Consider the following 20486-nt stretch of genomic DNA (forward strand, 5'->3'; position numbering starts at 1 on the left):
CTTGTTGGTGGGCAGTACATGCCACCAAAAAGCTGTGTCTCCAGAAGGCTATTACACCTGGGATGTGTTGAAAACACATATCTCAAATTGTAAGATTTTTGGGCTCTATTGGACAGCCTGCATTCACTGATGATAAATTCAAAAACAAACTTGAGAGTTCCAATATTGAGGCAGGAATAAGAGTTTATAGCAGCAAGCGGTTTCAGGTGTATTTTAAAACTTGGAAAGGTCCTGGTCCTTTTCATCACCTCCACATCAAATTAATAAAACAAAATAACAAATCTCACATTATAATATTGTCAGTCTAACACTTGTATACAAACTCTGCCCAGAGTAACCACTGAGGTTTTCTATAGCATAGAGATGTTCTTAATAGTGGCTTAAAGAATATTAAATACTTTGCTATATAGACCTAACCTAATTGCCCTCATTACAGGATATAATTACTGCATATATATCTATCCCATTCTCAATTGGTTTGTTAAATATTTTAACCATCAAAATCTCCAACAATGGCAATATACACTAAGAAATTTTGTTCCACCTGTAGGAATGTAAAGAAACATGTACAAAGTAAAATTTTTACGTGTCCAATAAAGATTCTATATATGACAAATACCTTATAATTCGTTGGCATTCTTTCAATATAAACCTAAAAAAATATGGTAGGCAAAAAATGTACAAATACCGTATTAACACAATTTACCCGGAACCAAACATACCCTTAGGGTATGTGCACATGATAGGAGAAAACAGCTGCCTCGTTTCAGTCGTAAATGCTCCTCCTCGCATTTTGCGAGGCTTCTCTGACAGCCGTAAATTTTGAGCTGCTCTTCATTGAGTTCAATGAAGAACGGCTCAAATTACATCTGAAAGAAGTGTCCTGCACTTCTTTTGACGAGGCTGTATTTTTACGCGTCATCATTTGACAGCTGTCAAACGACGACGCGTAGATGACAGGTTGTCTGCACAGTACGTCGGCAAACCCATTCAAATGAATGGGCAGATGTTTGCAGACGTATTGTAGCCCTATTTTCAGACGTAAAACGAGGCATAATACGCCTCGTTTACGTCTGAAAATAGGTCGTGTGAACCCAGCCTAATAATTCGTATTCCAATTTGACCCCATACCATTTGGTAAGTTTCTTTGTTAATCTACGGCTTGTTTGATTACCCAACTGTCCCAACATTGTGACATTGAGTACATATATACATGTAGACTATTATTCTTCATATATAAATATAAATTTAAAGGAAGCAAGTTTCTCTCTCTCTTTGTACATTAGGATGTTATGGCATGTAATGTTGTCTGTGTTAGATGAGGAGCAGGGTCTCTGTGCGTTTTCAGTATGTGCCTCCCTATAACGTTCATCCTCCCGCCACTCTACGCGACCTGTTGCCACCCTCTTTAGTCTGGCTGTGTGTAACTTCCTTCTTCTCGTCAGATCTTTTCAGCTGTTCAGCAGATCACTTGTGAATATACAGTATAACAATACATACAGACATAGACAAACTAGGGCCCTTTTCACCACACGTTTAAGGAAACTCGTGGTTTTCTTTCCATTCACATATGTAAGTTCATTTAAACCGTTTAATATGACCTCGAGCTCCAAACAAAAGATCACATAAACACGCTTTTATAATCAAATGAGACATTACCAAATTTGCATTGTTCTAGTTCAAATAGTCAGCGCTCCTGTTATTGTCTCCTATTCTCTAACACTTATGTACATTTTAGGTCTCCAGTTGGTGACACATTGTACATTTTCCAATCATGATGGGAGTAGTACTATTACAGAATTTCTATCTTATACTTTAATTCTCACCAGGAATTTCTATATCTATTGTCCTAACGCTAATAAATGATCTCACATAGATCTAGAGATGTCCAGTCTTTTTTTTCTCCTACAAATAAACAGAAAGTTAGTTACTTATCACTTGGGAAAAAATAAATTCGTAGGTGGTAGTCCGGATGTCCATTTTCTTGCTACTATAACAGCTGTAGAATACAAAGTAACATTAGAACTTTAAGATAACATTTTATGTTTGTCAAAGTCAAAATGTGTACACAATAATATAACAAAGCTCATTAAAATACGATGTTTATTTTCGCTTTTCCTATAAACCAATTTGAAAGGATATCCATTACATTACATATTTTGTGCAAACTATATAACCAGAGAATGATCAGAAATAGTGTCCCCTACCCCCTGTAAACACTCTCAGGGGAAACATATACACTGTACAAATTCCATACGTTATGTTTCCATACAACATTCACAACAAAATATAACCAACCTGCAAAGAAAACACAAAACATGTCAATTTACATCATTAGATAAAGATCCTTAGGAACCACTTTACTTCACTTTAATTCATCACGAATGTCACCATATACTAAATAAATACATTAAATCCAGGTACATGAACACAAAGTGCCCATAAATCTTTATCCTTTTTGCTGTCCCTAATTTCAAGAAAATGCATTTTTGTCCCAAACAATCCCACCGCTGCCACCAAATGTTTTAACGTGAGTAAAGGGGGTTTTGTACTGGACGATTATTGGGCAGACAAGCGTTCATAGAACGCTCACTGCCGATAATTGCCCTGTGTAAACTGGGGAAGGATCAGAAGATGAACGAGCAAACGCACGATCATCTGCAGGTCGTATCGTTTTAAAAAGTAAAATATTATTGTTGTCGGCAGCACATCTCCCTGTGTAAACAGGGAGAAACGCTGACGACATGATAATAATGTATGGGGATGAGTGATCGGAGTAACGACTGCTCGACCCCATCCATAGCTCCGTGTGACAAGAGCAAACGAGCACCGATCAACAATGTCTCGTTGATCGGCACTCACTGCACCGGCCGATTATAGGCTGGTGTAAAAGGCCCTTTACTTTTAGATTGTAGGAAACAAAAAGATGCACACACAGACTGCTAACTCAGTTAACATTAAAACGGGTTTAATAATTAAACAATACAGACAATACTAGATAAACATTAGATAAAACAAAACTTAGTCAGCTTAACATACAGATTTTAATAGCTAAGATATTGATATTCTGATCTCTTCCCGAGGAGTCTATAATCATAACGATACCAGCAAAGGAAGCCGCGAAGATAAATAGACTTAACTATACATCACATAGGTTACAGCTGAACTCAAAATGGCACCAGTTCTGGGTGCGTCGTTTTGTACCTAAATTGTGGTAGGTTTTCTCTTAATATTGCCCCATAAAATCTTTGAATTTTTAACAAGCAGTTACAGTTACTTATGCAAAGTTAAACTGATGTTCAGGTCATGAGCTTAAACCCACCCTGTCTTTCACCTTAAAGAGGCTCTGCCACCACATTATAAGTGCCCTATCTCCTACATAATCTGATCTGCGCTGCAATGTAGATAACAACAGTGTTTTTTGAAAAACGATAATTTTTTAGCAAGTTATAAGCAATTTTAGATTTATGATAATTAGTTTATTAATGCCCAACTGGGCGTTTTTTAACTTTTGACCAAGTGGGCGTTGTAAAGAGAAGTGTAGGATGCTTACCAATCAGCAACCAATCAGCGTCATACACTTCTCTCCATTTATATCCATTTGTACTCAGCACAGCGTGATCTCGCTGTGCTGTCACATACACCCACATTAACTTTACTGAAGTGTCTTGAGAGTGAATAGACATCACCTCCAGCCAGGACACGATGTCTATTCACACTCCCGACACTTCGGTAAAATTTGTGTGGGACTTACTCACATCACTGCGTGATCTCGCGAGATCTCGCTGTGAATGACAGCACAGCTGTGCTGTGTGATTAAGTCCCACAAAAACTTTACCGAAGTGTCGGGAGTGTGAATAGACATCGTGTCCTGGCTGTAGATGATGTCTATTCACTCTCAAGACACTTCAGTAAAGTTAATGTGGGTGTATGTGACAGCACAGCTCATGACATATCACGAGATCACGCTGTGCAGTGAATACAAATGGACATGAATGGAGAGAAGTGTATAATGCTGATTGGTCAGCATCATACACTCCTCTGTACAATGCCCACTTGGTCAAAAGTTAAAAAACGCCCAGTTGGGCATTAAGAAACTCATTAGCATAAATCTAAAATTGCTCATAGCTTGCTCAAAAATGATAATTTTTCAAAATAAAAAACACTGTTGTTATCTACATTACAGCGCAGATTACATTATGTAGGAGATAGGACACTTATAATGTGGTGACAAAGCCTCTTTAAGCATTAAAAGTAAAAGTAGAAAAAATGGCATCTAGTCAAATCAGAAATCATTACTCATAACAGCGAGACAGTAGCAGTCTCAATATATTGTTCTAAATCTTCAGCAAGCTATATCTCATCCTGTGTTTGTCACAACAGGTAAGGGACATAAATTTACTCAAAAACACACACAAACCAAGGCCTTTTACTGCTACAGGAGCAAGTTAGACCACCACTTCTAAGCAGGATGCAGACAGGCCACAATTGATATATATGTAGGGAGATTGCACAGGTGCAGATACTGATAAAACAGCCACTCGCACGCCTCCTATTCATAAGGGGGGTGGCTGCTTAGTATAAACATTGCACACAGATAAGGCTTCTATAAAGGTGCCAGTCACACGGTTGTGTTTAGTGCGCCATGCTGACTTACAGCCTATTAGTCACGCCCATCCTATTTCATCAGGTGGACTGCCCAGCACATATCAGGTGCACTACTCCAAGCACTGACAGACTATTCTCCCCCAGCATTAGCAAGGCCTGGTTGCATCCTGAAAAAACATCCATGATAAACCTGAGGTATTGGTTGATATTTTGGCCAACATACACTAGCTCCCAACCCACGTCAAGGGTCCTCATCTTGTGTTTGACGTAAGCCGTTTGCGGTTTCTGCTCTGTACAAAATACTCTGTAAAATGGAGAATAGTATACAAAATAAAGAGTTTACAAGGTTTAAAGGGGTTATCTCATGAAGACAACCCCTTTCCATTTGAGCTAGAACAGAGAGACGCTCACAAAGAGTGTCTCTTGCTCTGGTGGACCTAACCTATCCATGTATTACATGGTAAACCATTCATTTGAATAGCTCAGCATATAGTACTACAAATGTATGGCCAGAGGCAGCTTCCACTATCGATAACATCTGTTTGTCAGGGACAAGAGATGCCCGACCTGTTTCTTTTTACAAAGGAATTGTCTTAAAGAAAAAAAAAAACTGGATTTCCTCTATTTCCCTTACAAGAACATTTCTGATTTCCATTGTGTGTTTTCATGTAAGAAATATTATTAAAATGCTTTCATGGGGAACAGCATGTATTTTATATTCATATTCCCTTAAATGAACTGTAGTGTGATTCTGACTATTACTGAGTCAGATCTGGTGTATGAATTCAGCAAGTGTGGTCCAGGCCAGTTTTCTGCAAACAGAGCTGGTGTACACCGTAAACATGTCACTTTACTATTGCCAGAAATTTTGCATGAACACAGCTGAAATCTGTTAAGTGTTCGGGGTATGGAGATTATAAGAAGTTCATTTGTAACAGACAGATTCTATTTTTGGGACAACAAAGTTAAATTCTATCTTTTCAAATCTTTGTTCCAAGGTGTCAGTTTCGTTTATGTGTATAGCGAGCAGTGCTGTTGTAATACATACATTATAATACACCTGCAGCCAGAGGATAAGCCAAGCTTTAGTCTGTACTCCTAATTCTGAGAAGTTTGCTATTTTAAGGCTTTAGAAGTCATCTACTCTCTGTGTTAGCCAGTTCTCTGTTCAGGTTTAGTCAATAAATTGCAAGAGGCTATGTAGATGATGCTGTCAAAGATATGACAAGATTATGATACGCATATAACAGACTAACTTAGAGCGGATCTCTCTGGTCTCCTATGCTCCTCAACTTAGGGCAATACAGGATAGAGGTAGCACCGAGCTCAGTGATATATAGGTATCTATATGTCAAAAGCTGTTTAAATGCTGCCAGGAGTCATAGATAAAGCCCATGAGACGAGCTTCCCCGTCAACGCAGAGTGTTTGACAGCTCTTACACAACTACATAGATGTAAACGCAAATAATACTGAATAGCTGAACGAAGCATAGTGCTGTGGTTGACACTGTACATGCTCATGGCTGGGAATATACAACAAAGAGATAAAACTTTGTATTACTGATGATGCTTTAGGGATATGACATTGATGCCGTTTAAGAAAGCTTATGTTGGGAATACTGTATCTGATGGTGAGAGTATTATTCAGTGTTGGATTCTACCACTAAATAGAAGTTACGGATTGCAAGTTACCTATATTAAGAATATGGCAGCATGATTCCTCACTCTTAATCATGGGATGTTATCCAATAATTACACTTTTTACCCTTGACATATTTATCAATGGGCTTGATTTATCAAAAATTGTTAACATTTTTCTTTCATTGCTTGTCTATGGGTTTATATGCTTAGTGAATATGTCACCATTGAATAAAGAACATCTTAGATGGATATCAGAAAAAAACTCCTACAATTAAGGAGTGGTCGCAACAAGTAGACTCCATTATAGTGATTGAAAAAATACATTATAATAGTACCCAAGCCAAAAAATATCTAATGCTTTTGGGTAACAGATAGGAATCTCTGCATAGTATTGTGCTTAAGTGTGCCCCGTTCAGAAGTGTGCACGTATACTAATTGGACAAGAGACATCATGGCAGCATTAACATATGCCAGACGCTTTTAAAAACCGCCCTGAACAGTGACAGATTCACTTTAACCCTGGTCTGTAACAGACTCATTACAGTATTTTAAAGTATGTATATTCTACTCATGTTTCTTATATGCCTGTTATATCTGAAAATACTATATTAACCCCTTCCTGACTGCCATGCAGCTATATACGATCTAACTGCCGATGCCCCGTGCAGTTAGCATGTGTATAAACGTTGACAGCCTGGAACGGGTTTAATGAGTGCAGTGCTGCTTCAGTGTGAGCAGCACTGCACTCTCATGTCGGCCGGGGCTTTGAGATGCCCGGAATACACCCCCCACTGTGGATAGTGCCACCCGCAACCACCATTAGGCAGCGCAAAACCCACTGTAGCGCAAACGAAACCTAAGCTCTCTCCTGGCCGAGGATTCCCCTCCTAGAGGGAGCCCCCGCCGTCTCTCCATCCCCCCTGTAGATAGTGCCATCCCCTTGCAGATAGCAACCCCCTCGCTGTAGATAGCATCGCACCCCCCCCTGTAGATAGCGCCACCTGATTCCGCTCAATCAGTAGTCACTGACGTCACTGTCCATACATGGACAGTGGAGTCAGGGGGTCCACCATGAGGGAATCCCCGGCCATAGCGTCGGCAATGCTCTGGCTTGGGATTCCTCTGCTAGAGGGAGCTTCAGGGCTTCCTCTAGCCTATCAATGGCTTCCCCGAGCACAGCTCCCTCTGCTCCTCCACTCTGAACTCATTCTGAAGCAGGGACCTGATCGTTCCCTTCTTCAGTATTAAGTTCAACTGTGTCTGCGTTCTGAGGACGCAAACACAGTTGACAGCAGGACATACTCCCCGCCGCACGGAGCAGTGTACAATGCCCGGAATCCAAGACTGTCCCGCTGAATCTGGGACGGGTGGGAGGGTAGTCGTCAGGGGCTCTGGAGCGGAATCCCCGGCAATGCTATGACCGGGGATTCCGCTCCTAGCTCACATCCAACTTCCCGCCAGGTGCTTCCGGAAGGTGGATCTGGCAGCACCCGGCGTACATCTGGCCACCATTAAAATAAATAGGATATGGCGCCGGACCTCGCTGGGAGCCGGAACCAAAAATGCTGCAGGTAACGTTTTTGGATCCGGCTCCCAGGGAGGTCCGGTGCCATATGGCGCCACAACGGATGTCCCCTGTGCCAGAACGAATCCCATAGAAAGATATGAGATACGTTTCAACATGCCGGAGGTAAACTGAAGCGGACACCGTGCATATGTGAATGGCCCCTTACAAGACTAGAGAATTTCTTTATTTTTTAAAGAATTGATACTGTAAATCCCTGGTGATAAACTTTACATATTATAGGGGTTTCGTATGTAGCCCTTAGGGCCTGTTCACATCACCATTTGCTTTCCATTCCGGGGTTCCGTCGGAGGTTAACATTGGGTGAACCCCACAACGGAAAGTGAAATGAAACCACAGCTTCCGTTTCAGTCACCATTGATATCAATGGTGACGGAAACATCGCTAATGGTTTCCGTTCTTCACGATTCGGGCAGGTTTCCGGTTTTCCGACGGAATCAATAACGCGGTCGACTCCGCTATTGATTCCGTCGTTAAAACTGCAACCTGCCGGAATTGTGACGAACGGAAACCATTAGCAAGGTTTCCGTTACCATTGATATCAATGGTGACTGAAACGGAAGCTGTGGCTTCACTTTCACTTTCCGTTATGGGGTTCACCCGACGGTAACCTCCGACGGAACCGCGGATTGGAAAGCGAACGCTGATGCGAACAGGCCCTTAACTCATTCAAAGGGCTGCACATCACATTGCGCCAGAGCCTAGTCAAGGCACATACATATATGACTGTTTTACACAGCCGTATGTGTAGCTTATATTATCTTCATATGTTTTGTTTGGCTTGAAACAGGTTGGACAGACAAAAAAACCTTTGCAAAACAGACCTTCCGAGATCTGTTCTTGTTTTTGATCAAAAATATATGAAGGGAACACAGACCACAAAAACAGTGATATAACACAGCACATGCCTAGATACATATACTCAGTGTGCAGGGGAACTAATGCCTGCTCCTTATCCTGGTGAAGACAGCTGCATAATATAAATGTGCCTTCTTCTAGGGCCTGGGGCGACAATCATGCAGACAAGGGGCAAACGTAGTCTCTGGGCCACTAGTTGGGCATCACTGATAATGATAGCTGTGCACACATTTGTATTTAATAGTGTTTGAGGATATTCTATGGGAATCTTTAGGCCAATGACTAGACTGGACATTTGTAATAGACATTTGATAGTGTTTGAAGATTTTCTAGGGGAAATTTTAAACCAGTGACTGGCCCCTTGATTGCCAGGCAAAAACACTATATCTCTGGCTAGATATTTGGCTTTGGATCCCTACTCTGCATCAAACTAAAATTTGTACCATTCAAGCACCGACTTCAGGGGATGACATGATATTGAGAACTAGAGTGGTAACTTTTCTGGTTCATTATTCCTTTTATTCCTTGTACTCTGTGTGAAACTCTCATCTTATCAGCACCAAAGCAGCCATACCACTACACCTTCTCCTCCTTCAGGGGGTAGTCATAGTTCTCCCTAAAAACCATTGCGGGTCTTTTAAAAAAAAAAATTGACCATTATCTATTGGATTCATTCAATAGATAACAGCCAGTAATCCTCAGCTCCCCCCGCTCCCGTCTTCTCTTTAGCTCCAGGAGCTGAAAAGGAGTTGGAAGCCGGAAGAGGTAAGTATATAGAGTGGTGTGGTACAGGGTCAATTTATTCAGTGCTCTGATCTAGTGCCCGAATAAATTTTGAGGGTTTGATCTAGGGTCTGATTTAGGGGTCCGGTATGGGATCTGAAGTAATTTTGGGGTCTGGAGTTTGTATTTATTTAGGGGTCTGGTCTGGGATCTGAAGTAATTTAGGTGTATGGTCTGGGGTCTGAAGTATTTTGTGGTCTGATCAAATGTCTGAAGTACTTTAGGGGTCTGGAGATTCTTATACTTTACTACAGTTAACAGTTAAATGTAACATCTGACTGCAGCGCAAAGAATACTAAGCAAAAAAAAACACAGCAAAAATGTGTGAATCAAGCATAAAGGGGTTGTCAACTTTGGGAAAGCCTTTCCTATTAAATTCGTCCCCACCAAAAAAAATAAGCTTATCATGGAGATTTCCACTTCTGGGACCCCCAGCTATTAGCTGCAATCTACAGATGAACCTTTCAGCAAATGTCAAATTTTTCTGCAGCGCCACTACAGGGGAATTGAAGCATCACATGGTGGTTTTTTAAAACAATGGTCTCCCCATGTCATGAGCAGTCTGGTTCCTCCAGAGTGAGAGACACTCTTTAACTTATTGATAGAAATATAGAAAGGGAATCCCTTTGAAAACACATTTCATAAATAAAATTTAAAAAAATCTTGTAAAACAGCGCCCTAATCTGCATACAGCAGTCTCCATAATATGTTAATTTTCATCACTGTCTGCTTTTGCATAAACACACTGTCCCATTCACATTACAATCACACATGTCATGGCATTTAAATGGTTAATATTTGTATTCTTGAAATGTGAGAAAGAAAGCCAAAGAGCATGACAGAAACCCACATGAAAATGGGAATAACACACAATCTCCATGCACATTGATTCATGGCCAGAATCAATCCCATGGCTCCAACACAGTGAAGAAGCAATGCTAAACACATATGTCTCCTAATTATACAAAAAATAAAAATAGCTTGAAAAGGAGAATGATTTATTTTCACTAAACAAACTTTTTTGTCACACTGGCGACTTTGTTGTCAATTATAAGAAAAATGGGAGCGTTGTGTATACCAATTAGAAGAGGTTAAGTTACTCGGATAATCCATGTCAACATTTCTCACTGACATTCTCAGATAATGATGAGAAATCTTGAAGAGTCCAAAAACACAATAACACATCTTTATTTTTCATATCCAAGTATCAGATTGTTTATTTGTATCATGCCAAGAATGATCCGAAACAGCTGAGTGATTTTTAAATTAATTGGAGAGTACATTAGTACAGAGAAATACTCCTTTTGGCGACTACTGTCAGTTAGTACGTCATGTCTGGGAAGTAGTGACTCCGACAAGACACAGTTGTCATTGCTTCTTCTTTGTTTGAAAACAGAAAGATGCTCTGTTTATATAGCTTAGAAGTAACTTAAGCCTTTACATTCATGCCGGACATCCATACTCTTTACATTACTACGAATTTCAGGGTCTTTATTTATGGAACAAATTTATATACATTCTCGTCTTAATCGTAAACTTAGATAAATCACAAAGGTCAATAGTGTAAGAGATTTAGAAACGGCACACATTCGTTTTATTGTATCATAACTGTCTGAATATCTGATCTGGAATTGGGCCTAATTGTCTAAACTATTTTTGTTGTCTATAGTAACCAATTACTTAAAAAAACGTAGCCATATACAGACTTTTACAGCCGTCGCCGGACTCAAACTCCGATCACAGCCTTTTAACCCCTTAGATGCCGCAGTCAACGCTGACCGTGGCATCTAAGTGATTAGATAGAAGGAGGGGTCTATCTCAGTCAGCCCATCGCCCCCCTCAATGCGATCACTGGGTGTCGATGGGTTGCTATGGCGGTCGGGGCCTAACAATGGCCACCAGGTCTGCCATCTAAATACATCTGTTAGGCCTTGTCTAATAGGATGCCTGCCATTGGTAAGAACATAATACACTTCAACACAGCAGAATTAAAGTCTATTATAAAAGTGATCAAGCAATCGCATAGTCTAGTGCCCTAGTGGGACTAAAAAAATTGTTTCAAAAGTTAAATAAAATGTTTGAAATGATATAAAAAAAACACAAAAAGCATATTTTTCCTAATTAAAAATGCTTTATTATGTAAAAAAAAAAAGAGAAAAAAAATAATACACATAATGGCTATCGCCGTAGCCGTAACAACCTAAACTTCAAAATGTTCATGTTATTTTACCAGCATGGTGAACAGCGTAAAAAAATAAAAATAAAAACAATATTAGAATAGTTGTTCTTTGTTCATCCCACGTTCAAGAAAACGGAATAAAAAGCGATCAAAAAATTGTATTAAAACATTAACTCATCCTGCAAAAAACAAGCCCCCACACGGGCTTGGCAGAAAATAGAAAAAGTCTAGCGCCTATTACACGGGGTAGGAAATTGGGCATTACTGAACTGGTGACAGGTCCTCTTTAAGGCCAAAACTGGCTGTGTCCTTTAGGGGTTAAATTTATGATTAACCATATCATACACCAGTATGGATGTCCTAGCTAATAGAAGCGGGTCCCTAATGGGAAAGCCCCTTCTATATTGTCCAAGTTGGGACATCACCATTAAGTCTAATCTCCTATTCTTGTCCAATATAAACAAATAATCGTTAGCCCAGGTGAATTATCCGTTCAGATTGGAGGAGAAAAAGCCGATCATCCCTCTACGCTTTGTGGTACTGGTAGAGTGCACCAAATATTAATATATAGATTTATTACTGAAGAAATTGACATTTCTTCTTTCATATATATTCTTTTTATATATATTGATATATTCTTAATCCTTTCATGATCAAGGGTCATTGATGCCCCTGTGTGCAGGTAAAATTTTCCATTTTTGATATCCACTTCTTTAAACGATAATATCTTTGGAACCACTTTGAATATAACAACTATTTTAACTTTGTTTTTTTACAAGATTTATGAGGCTTTCATTTTCTAGATTAGTTTAAGTAATTCAGTGTTTATAATTTTTTATTATGAGCAGACAAACCACTAAAAATAAAAAAATTACTTTTTTGTCTTTTCTATCTATCTATCTATCTATCTATCTATCTATCTATCTATCTATCTATCTATCTATCTATCTATCTATCTATCTACATATACACTGTAGAGCTCTGTAACAATTAGTCCTCTTCTCTCTCCGTCACCCTGGATCCCTGTGAGGGGAGAGTGAAGAGGGCTATATACACACGACCGTGAAAAAAATGGCAGTCAACAACGAATCAACTGTCAGTTTTTCATGGCTGTTTTGCATGAATGTGTCTCAAAATTTTAATCCATTTCCCAGCCGTCTGACCGTTTTTAACCGGCATTTGCCACCCGTTTTGCATGGACGTTAAAAAAAATGGATGAATTTTATTCGTTAGGGTTTTTTGTCCAAACCCCCTGAAACACCACAATGCCCATGTAGATAGTGACGCAATACCACTGTAGATAGTGCAACATTGCCCAAATAGATAGTGCCAGTGCCCACATAGATTGTGCCCACTGTAAATAGTGCCAACATAGTGCCACACACAGTGCCCATGTAGATAGCGCCACAGTGTCCCCTGTAGATAGTGCCAATATAATGACAAAGTACCCATGTAGATAGTGCCACACCCCCTGGATAGTACCCCCCTGTAGATAGCAACATCTCCCCTGTATTTAGCAATATCCCCGCTGCACAAAGCGGAAACCTGCCGGAATGGTGATGAACGGAAACCATTAGCAATGTTTCCGTCATTATTGATATCAATGGAGATGCAAACGGAAGCTGTGGTTTCCGTTTGACTTTCCGTTGAGGGGTTCCAAGACGGAAACCTCAGACGGAACCCCTGAACGGAAAGCCAAAGCTGATGTGAACCAGCCCTTAGCCAGCATATATATGTAAAATTTAGAATAAAACAAATGATGAATTTTCCTGGGTGTGTGTATAGTCATTTCTTCATTCCTATTTATATACCACAAACCTTATCTACAAGTGATTTAGATGGCATCATTTGTGTGAGATATATATATATATATATATATATATATATATATATATATATGACCAAGTAAAAATTTTCTTGATGAAATGTTATCCTTTCAAATTACAGGAAAACCAGCCTTTCCGGTCTCATATGTATGATTCTTCGTTAATGGCCTTGATTTCATTAAATATAAGGATTGCAGAGCTGGGAATTTTGTAACATTTGCTGAGCAGTTAAGTTCCATGGGATTAACTAAAAAGGCATTTCCTTCAACACATTATATTTCTGCTCTTAATGTGGTCAATTCATGGAAAGGTTTTGGAATTCCTGGACATTGCAAGGTTTTGGAATTTACAACTATTAGCTTTATTTCAAGTGTTTGGTTTTGCATCCCACAATCCAGATTGTATTTCAAAGAATGTTTTTATTTGAAAGATTGGATAGCCTTTTACTAGAACATGCATATCCTGTTCTTTCCAAATTACAAATAATGTATCCATAATATTTTTATGCTGTGCCAATTTCAGCAAAACACAAAATAATCTCTTGAAATAATTTTAAAGCTTAATATAAACCTAATTATAATAAAATATTAAAGTTAAGAAAAGATGCCCCCTCCTTCACCAACTAATGTCATGGAGGGTCAACAAGTGCCCAGCCCAATGTTTTTTATGGTTTAGTTACGCTCCGATTTATTTTTCCAATCTTCTTATATATCCCTCCTCCCCGCTCTTTCTTCCTTGCATAAATTACATAATACAACAGTTTTGTTTTCCCTTCCCTCCTTGTGTTAAGTATTATTAAAACATTTTATTGCTCCATTTTTATGGTTATATCAAGACAGTCCATGCTAGGCTGCTCAACATTATAAAAAATCTAGCTCCAGAAAGAAATCGCAAATAGTGGCAATAAAGAATGGAAATACAAACAAGAATATATAGAATGTAATTTTCGAGAAAGAGAAATACATAATACAATTTTTAAATTATGACTTCATTTATGGATTAAAATATTCCAACAACCATATCAGCCTATATTTGCTACAATTGTGCCAAAATACTAGGGTTGAAAAATTGCAGCCCGACTCTTCTTTGTACAACTACATTAATTTAGGGTTTTAAACATGAACTGATCATTTCAGATCCTGCACCAACATTTCATCACCAACATAGGGTGCTAGTCAGGACGCCGACTAGGCCAATTCAAAACTTTAATGTTGTGTTTTAAATAAGTTATGATTTGCTTTTTGAACCAGTTTACAGTATCAGTGTGCTCACAACAGTTCCTAGCTTCTCTATCTCAGACATATACACAAAGATCTCAATGGACGTCACTCTGTCTGTTACTTCTAATGGAGAATGCCTCTATTAAACTGCATGCAGTGGAAAATTTCACTTTTTTTCCCCTACAGATGCGTGAGAAAAAATAACCTCCTTATGCCACATAATAAAACACATAGGTAGAATAAAGTGCCATGGATTTCTATGCGTGACATTTTTCAGATCTGTATAACACAGATCCATAATACAGACATATGTGCAAGAGGTCAAAATACAGACACTAGGTCCAATTTTATTTTGTTTTTTTGGAGTCTGGAAGTAAACCAGAGTTCCAGGAGGAACTAACCACTGAGCCAATGTGCATCTTTATTTTGTGAATACTGACATTAGATGATTCTTACAAAGTCTCCGGTCGTTCCGCTGTGGTATTTTGTGTAAAATAGATAAAAGCTGTCATTGAACAAAAAGAAAGGTATGTTCCTATTTAAGGTTCATAATATATTACTCTTTCTAAAATTGCTTCTCTTTTAAATGAATTATATTTTGTAAGTGCTTAAAGCAGCAAAACATATTTTAATCTCATATATCCATATGTTTTATTTAAACCAACAGACATTGATGAATGCAGCACTATTCCTGGCATTTGTAGTGGAGGAGAATGTTCCAACACAATTGGTAGCTATTATTGCATTTGTCCACGTGGATATCTCACATCTGTTGATGGCTTACAGTGTATCGGTAAGAAAATGTGCATTTGTTGGAAAAACATGCTAATATTTATTAGAAGAAATACTTAGCCTGGTTCTGATGCTGTCTCACATGTTGTATTTGAAGAGACCCACCATTTACTATTGAGCCCTTAACATACGCCACATTATTCACTCCTGGGCAAAAAACACTTCTATTATGGAAGTCCAAAAATAAAGAAAAACAACGACCTTCTGCTCCTTGCAGTAGATGTGTTGTCATTATAATTTCATTTTATATTGACAATATGTTTTATACATTTTCACGAGCCATCCCACCCTACAAGAATTCTAAATTCTATGTCCATTATTACCCACTATTGGTTCTACATAAAAAAAAATCATATAATCACCTTTAGTTAGATCTAATAGAGATTGCTATCTTAGTTCAAATGCAATGATCCTTTGGTTACTAAATAACGTGATCATTCACAATTTATGTATTCATTTAAAATACAAAATTGTGGTATGACCAAGCCCTCTATACTAGGAGTGGTCAAACCTTTTTATTTGGGTAATCTCCTAGTGGACCTGGGGCAGATGTGTGGTTCACAGAGGGTTGCTGATGTAATTTATTTGCATGTCATATTTTTAGATGCCCCAATGTTGCCATAGTTCTGATAGCAGCCACAGCTACTTATTGCACTAGTCCCACAGCCATGACTTTTTCATACATGTGCTACTCATCCCATATGCCCTGCTCTGTGCCACAGTGTACTATATGTGAGCTCCATAAAGAAGTGTGTGAGACTGACATCAAGACTCAAATATTCCGATATAATTCTCAAATGAGAATTTAAATAAAAACACTTGTGACATGCACACTAAAACATAAATTTACAAGAAGACCACGTCTGTGTTAAGGACAGCAGGAGAACAGCTGGGTGACCGAACATCGAGATACAATGGTCCCCGCTGTGAGGGCTATCGGTAGATCACAATCTGCTGTTTGGCCATCACTGCTCTAACATACAGTATGAAGCAAGACTGGCATAAAATCAGAATAAATGGAAACATCCAATGATTGCCAGGGCTTATACCTGTTTGGAGTGCCTTCTTTTAACCACTGTATAATAAATTACATGTATAATACAAAATATTCTATAAATAAATACATTTGAATAACTTAAAAACTTCAGAAATTTGTACTTTTTTCATCCCCTAATAAGAAATAAATGTTGGTAGTCAATCACGTCAAGTATTTACTATTGACCCGCTTAATGGACCCCTTCTTTGATTTCTACTTATACTTATAAGTTTCCTGATATACTGGGATTAAATATTCTGATTGCTTAAACAAATTACTAATTCAATGACATCATTAAATATGAAAACTTAAAATATACTTTTTAACACACACACACACACACACACACATATATATATATATATATATATATATAAACTGTGTTTGTGTGTGTGTGTGTGTGTGTATATATAGATATAGCTATATATTTGTATATATATCTATATCTGTATATGTGTATATATATATATATATATATATACACGTGTATATATATATATATATATATCTATATATATGTATATGTATGTATATATATATATATGTATATATATGTATATATATATATATATATATATATATATATATATATATATATATACATATAGTTTTAGCTACTTTGTCCTTAGATAAACTTTACATCGTACCTCTGGGCTTCATCACTTTTCAGGTCGATTGAGGTTATTCATACAAGAAAACCCTTAGTCACCATGATTTATCCAATATACAATTGCATTAAATGAATATAAACAACTTAAAGGAACATTCTGAAAGAACCTTGATATTTTTATAACCTACTAAGTAGAAGAAATCTTAAAACAAGAACAAGGAGCATTAGTTTTCAGCTGTGGTTGTATCTGCTGCTTGGCTAGAGGCTGCTATTAAACACCACTTTGTTGAAAGCTGTCTCCTCTAATAGGGTTGGTTTGGAAGCCAACCAGAACAATTGTATAAAATGCATAGATTCAGATGCTAAAGATTAAGAATAACAATTGTTGCAAGTGTCCCAGTGCTGACAGATGGAGATCTGAAACTCCAGGTCATGACACCATGTGCTGACACCGAGATATATCACAAGTGGACTCAATTCATGTCAATGTTTTTACCTCAGTTAATATAAAATATCAATGAGGTAAAGATTGTAATTCTGGCTTCTTACCAAGGATTTGGATAATTTACTTATAATTTTCTTTCAAAGCTAAAATGCTAAATGCATATTTAGGTCTAACACCTCTGGCACGTGACCGAGTTCGTGCCGTGAAAAACGGTCCGAGTGTCGGCTGGATTTCCCGGCCCAAACATGGTACAGGTGAACGGGACTCCTGGCATCATAGACATTTTATGATGCTAGGAGTCCCTGCCATCTGCGGAACTGCTGTTCCGTACTGTATCTTTTCTTTCAGTATGAAACAGCAGTTCCGTAGGGAGGCAGGGACTCCTGGCATCATAAAATTTCTATGATGCCATGAGTCCCGTTCATGGTACCGTGTTCGGGCTTGGAAATCCACCGACACTCGGACTGCTTTTCACGGCCCGAACTTGGTCGTGTGCAAGAGACTATGAAACAGAAACATGCTTGGTTTACATGTACAGGGTTCAAGTTACATGCAATCTCCAGCAGGTAAAAAAAAAGTTTTCAAGGGATTGCACAGAATTATAAATCATGGCTGCTTTATTTTGAAAACAGTTCCAACCCTGTCTATAGGTTTGTGTCTGGTATGGCAGCTCAGTTCTATTGAGTTTAAAGAGGCTGAACTGCAATACAACCTGAATTTTAAGGCAGATTTTGCTCTGCCTGCACACCGATTTTCCCAGCGTTTTTCACCCGCGGCCATTGAGCGCCACTGGCAAAAAAACGCCTTGCGAAATACGCTTTCTCTGCCTCCCACTGATGTCAATGGGAGGTCAGAGATGTAAACGCCCGAAGATAGGGCATGTTGCTTTTTTTTCCCGCCAGCAATTTTTTTTCCGCTCGAGGGAAAATAACGCCTCTGCCTCCCATTGAAATCAATGGGAGGCATTTTCGGACTTTTTTGGCGCATTTTCCAACGCGGAAAAAATGTGTCAAAAAGACTCCGTGTGAACTGACCCTAACCGAGTGGGCGTTGTAAAGAAAAGTGTATGACGCTGACCAATCAGCGTCATACACTTCTCTTCATTTATGTCCAGCTTTAGTCACAGCACAGCGTGATCTCGCGAGATGGCTGTTCTGGCAGACTGGAGGCCTAACAATGGCCTCCTGTCGGCCAAGTACGGAAGCCCGCTAGGTCCCGCCCAGAGGCGGGGCCTAAGAGGCTTCCGGCCTCAAAAGAAAGATGGCGCTGGCTCAGGAGCTGAGCCTGCGACATCAGCCGCCGGTATCAGCTGTATGTTACAGCTGACACCGTTCTGTAACGGAGCTAGCTCCCATCCCTGCCATTAACCTTTTAGATGCTGCGATCAAAAGTGATCGCGGCATCTTAGTGGTTTGTAGCGATTGGCATCGACACGATGTGATTGTGAGAATGCCAATCGCTACTATGGCAACAGGAGGCTTAACAATGGCCTCCTGGTCTGCCACATATGATAGCCATTTAGGCCCCGTTCAGAGACAGGACCTAATAGGCTTGCTGTTAGTGAATGTCAGTGAATGACAGACAGCTCTAATGCATTGCACTACGTAGGTAGTGCAATGCATTACATTAAAGATCGGAGGTGCAGGCCCTAGTGGGACAAAAAAAAAAGTTTAAAAAAATGTATAAAAAAGTTGAATAAAAGTGTCAAAATAAAAGTTTCAAGTTAATAAAAACAAACACTGCTTTTTTTCCTATAATAAGTCTCTTAATTTAGGAAAAAAAATAAACGTTAAAAAAAGTACACATATTTGGTACCGCCGCATCCGTAACGACCCAAACTATAAAACTATAATGTTATTTTTCCAGCATGTTGAACACTGCAAAAAAATAAAATAAAAATGAATGCCAGAATCGCTTTTTTTATCACCACCCCTCTCAAAACATGGAATAAAAAGTGATAAAAAAGTCGCATGTACCCCAAAATAGTACCAATAAAAAAAAAAAACTACAACCGGTCCCGCAAAAAACAAGCCCTTACACAGCTTTTTTGACTGAAAAATAAAAAAAAGTGTTGGCTCTCAGAATATGGTCACAAAAAAGAAATAAAAAATATAAAAAAAAGTGATTTTATTATGCAAACGCTGCAAAGCGTAAAAAAACCTGTATACATTTAGTATCATCATACCGACCCGCATAACAAGTAAAATTGTAAATAAGTAAAATTGTCATTTATAGCCCACTGTGAACGGCGTAAAAAAAAAAAAGAATATAAAACGTCAGAATTGCTGGTTTCTGGTCACCTTGCTTGCCAAAAAATGGAATAAAAAGTGATCAAATTGTGTGTACCCCAAAATGGTACCAATGAAAACTACATATTGCCCCGCAACATATAATCCCTCACACAGCTCTGGCAGAGAAAAAATAAAGAAATTCTGTCTCTCAGAATATAACAACACAAAATGTGCAGATCGTTCCAAAAGCGGATAATATCGGGCACCATTTGTTAGTGCGACACTGGCCGCATATCTATGAATTATTATTTATTTATCCAATTATTATACCCTCTTATTATGCCCTGATGTACTCCGCACAGCTTACCTATGCCCTCACATTATAAACTGAAATGCCAGCAAAACGCCAAACAGAACTACTACCAAGCAAAATCTGCGCTTCAAAAGCCAAATGGCGATCCCTCACTTCTGAAACCTACAGTGTGCCCAAACAGCAGTTTACGTCCACAGATATGGCATCGCCATACCCAGGAGAACCAACTTAACATTTTTATGAGGTATTTGTCTTCGTTGGCACAAACTGGGCTGCACTAAAATTGCATATCAGTCGAAAATTCTAATTTTCACTTTGCACCATCATCTGCGCATTAATTTCGAATTAAAAAACACGTG

At 38.7% G+C, this 20486-nt stretch overlaps 1 protein-coding gene across 1 annotated transcript in view; it reads left to right on the forward strand.

The window, feature by feature from the left end:
• Window positions 1-20486, forward strand: part of FBN2 (fibrillin 2) — a 261472-nt gene that overhangs the window by 104905 nt on the left and 136081 nt on the right. The window contains exon 8 of the mRNA XM_075835832.1: window positions 15368-15493. Within this exon, the coding sequence (XP_075691947.1) occupies window positions 15368-15493 (126 nt within the window). The remainder of the gene's footprint in view (window positions 1-15367; window positions 15494-20486) is intronic.

The sequence above is a fragment of the Rhinoderma darwinii genome, chromosome 1, assembly GCF_050947455.1.
Source record: "Rhinoderma darwinii isolate aRhiDar2 chromosome 1, aRhiDar2.hap1, whole genome shotgun sequence".
In the NCBI taxonomy this organism is placed as follows: domain Eukaryota; kingdom Metazoa; phylum Chordata; class Amphibia; order Anura; family Rhinodermatidae; genus Rhinoderma; species Rhinoderma darwinii.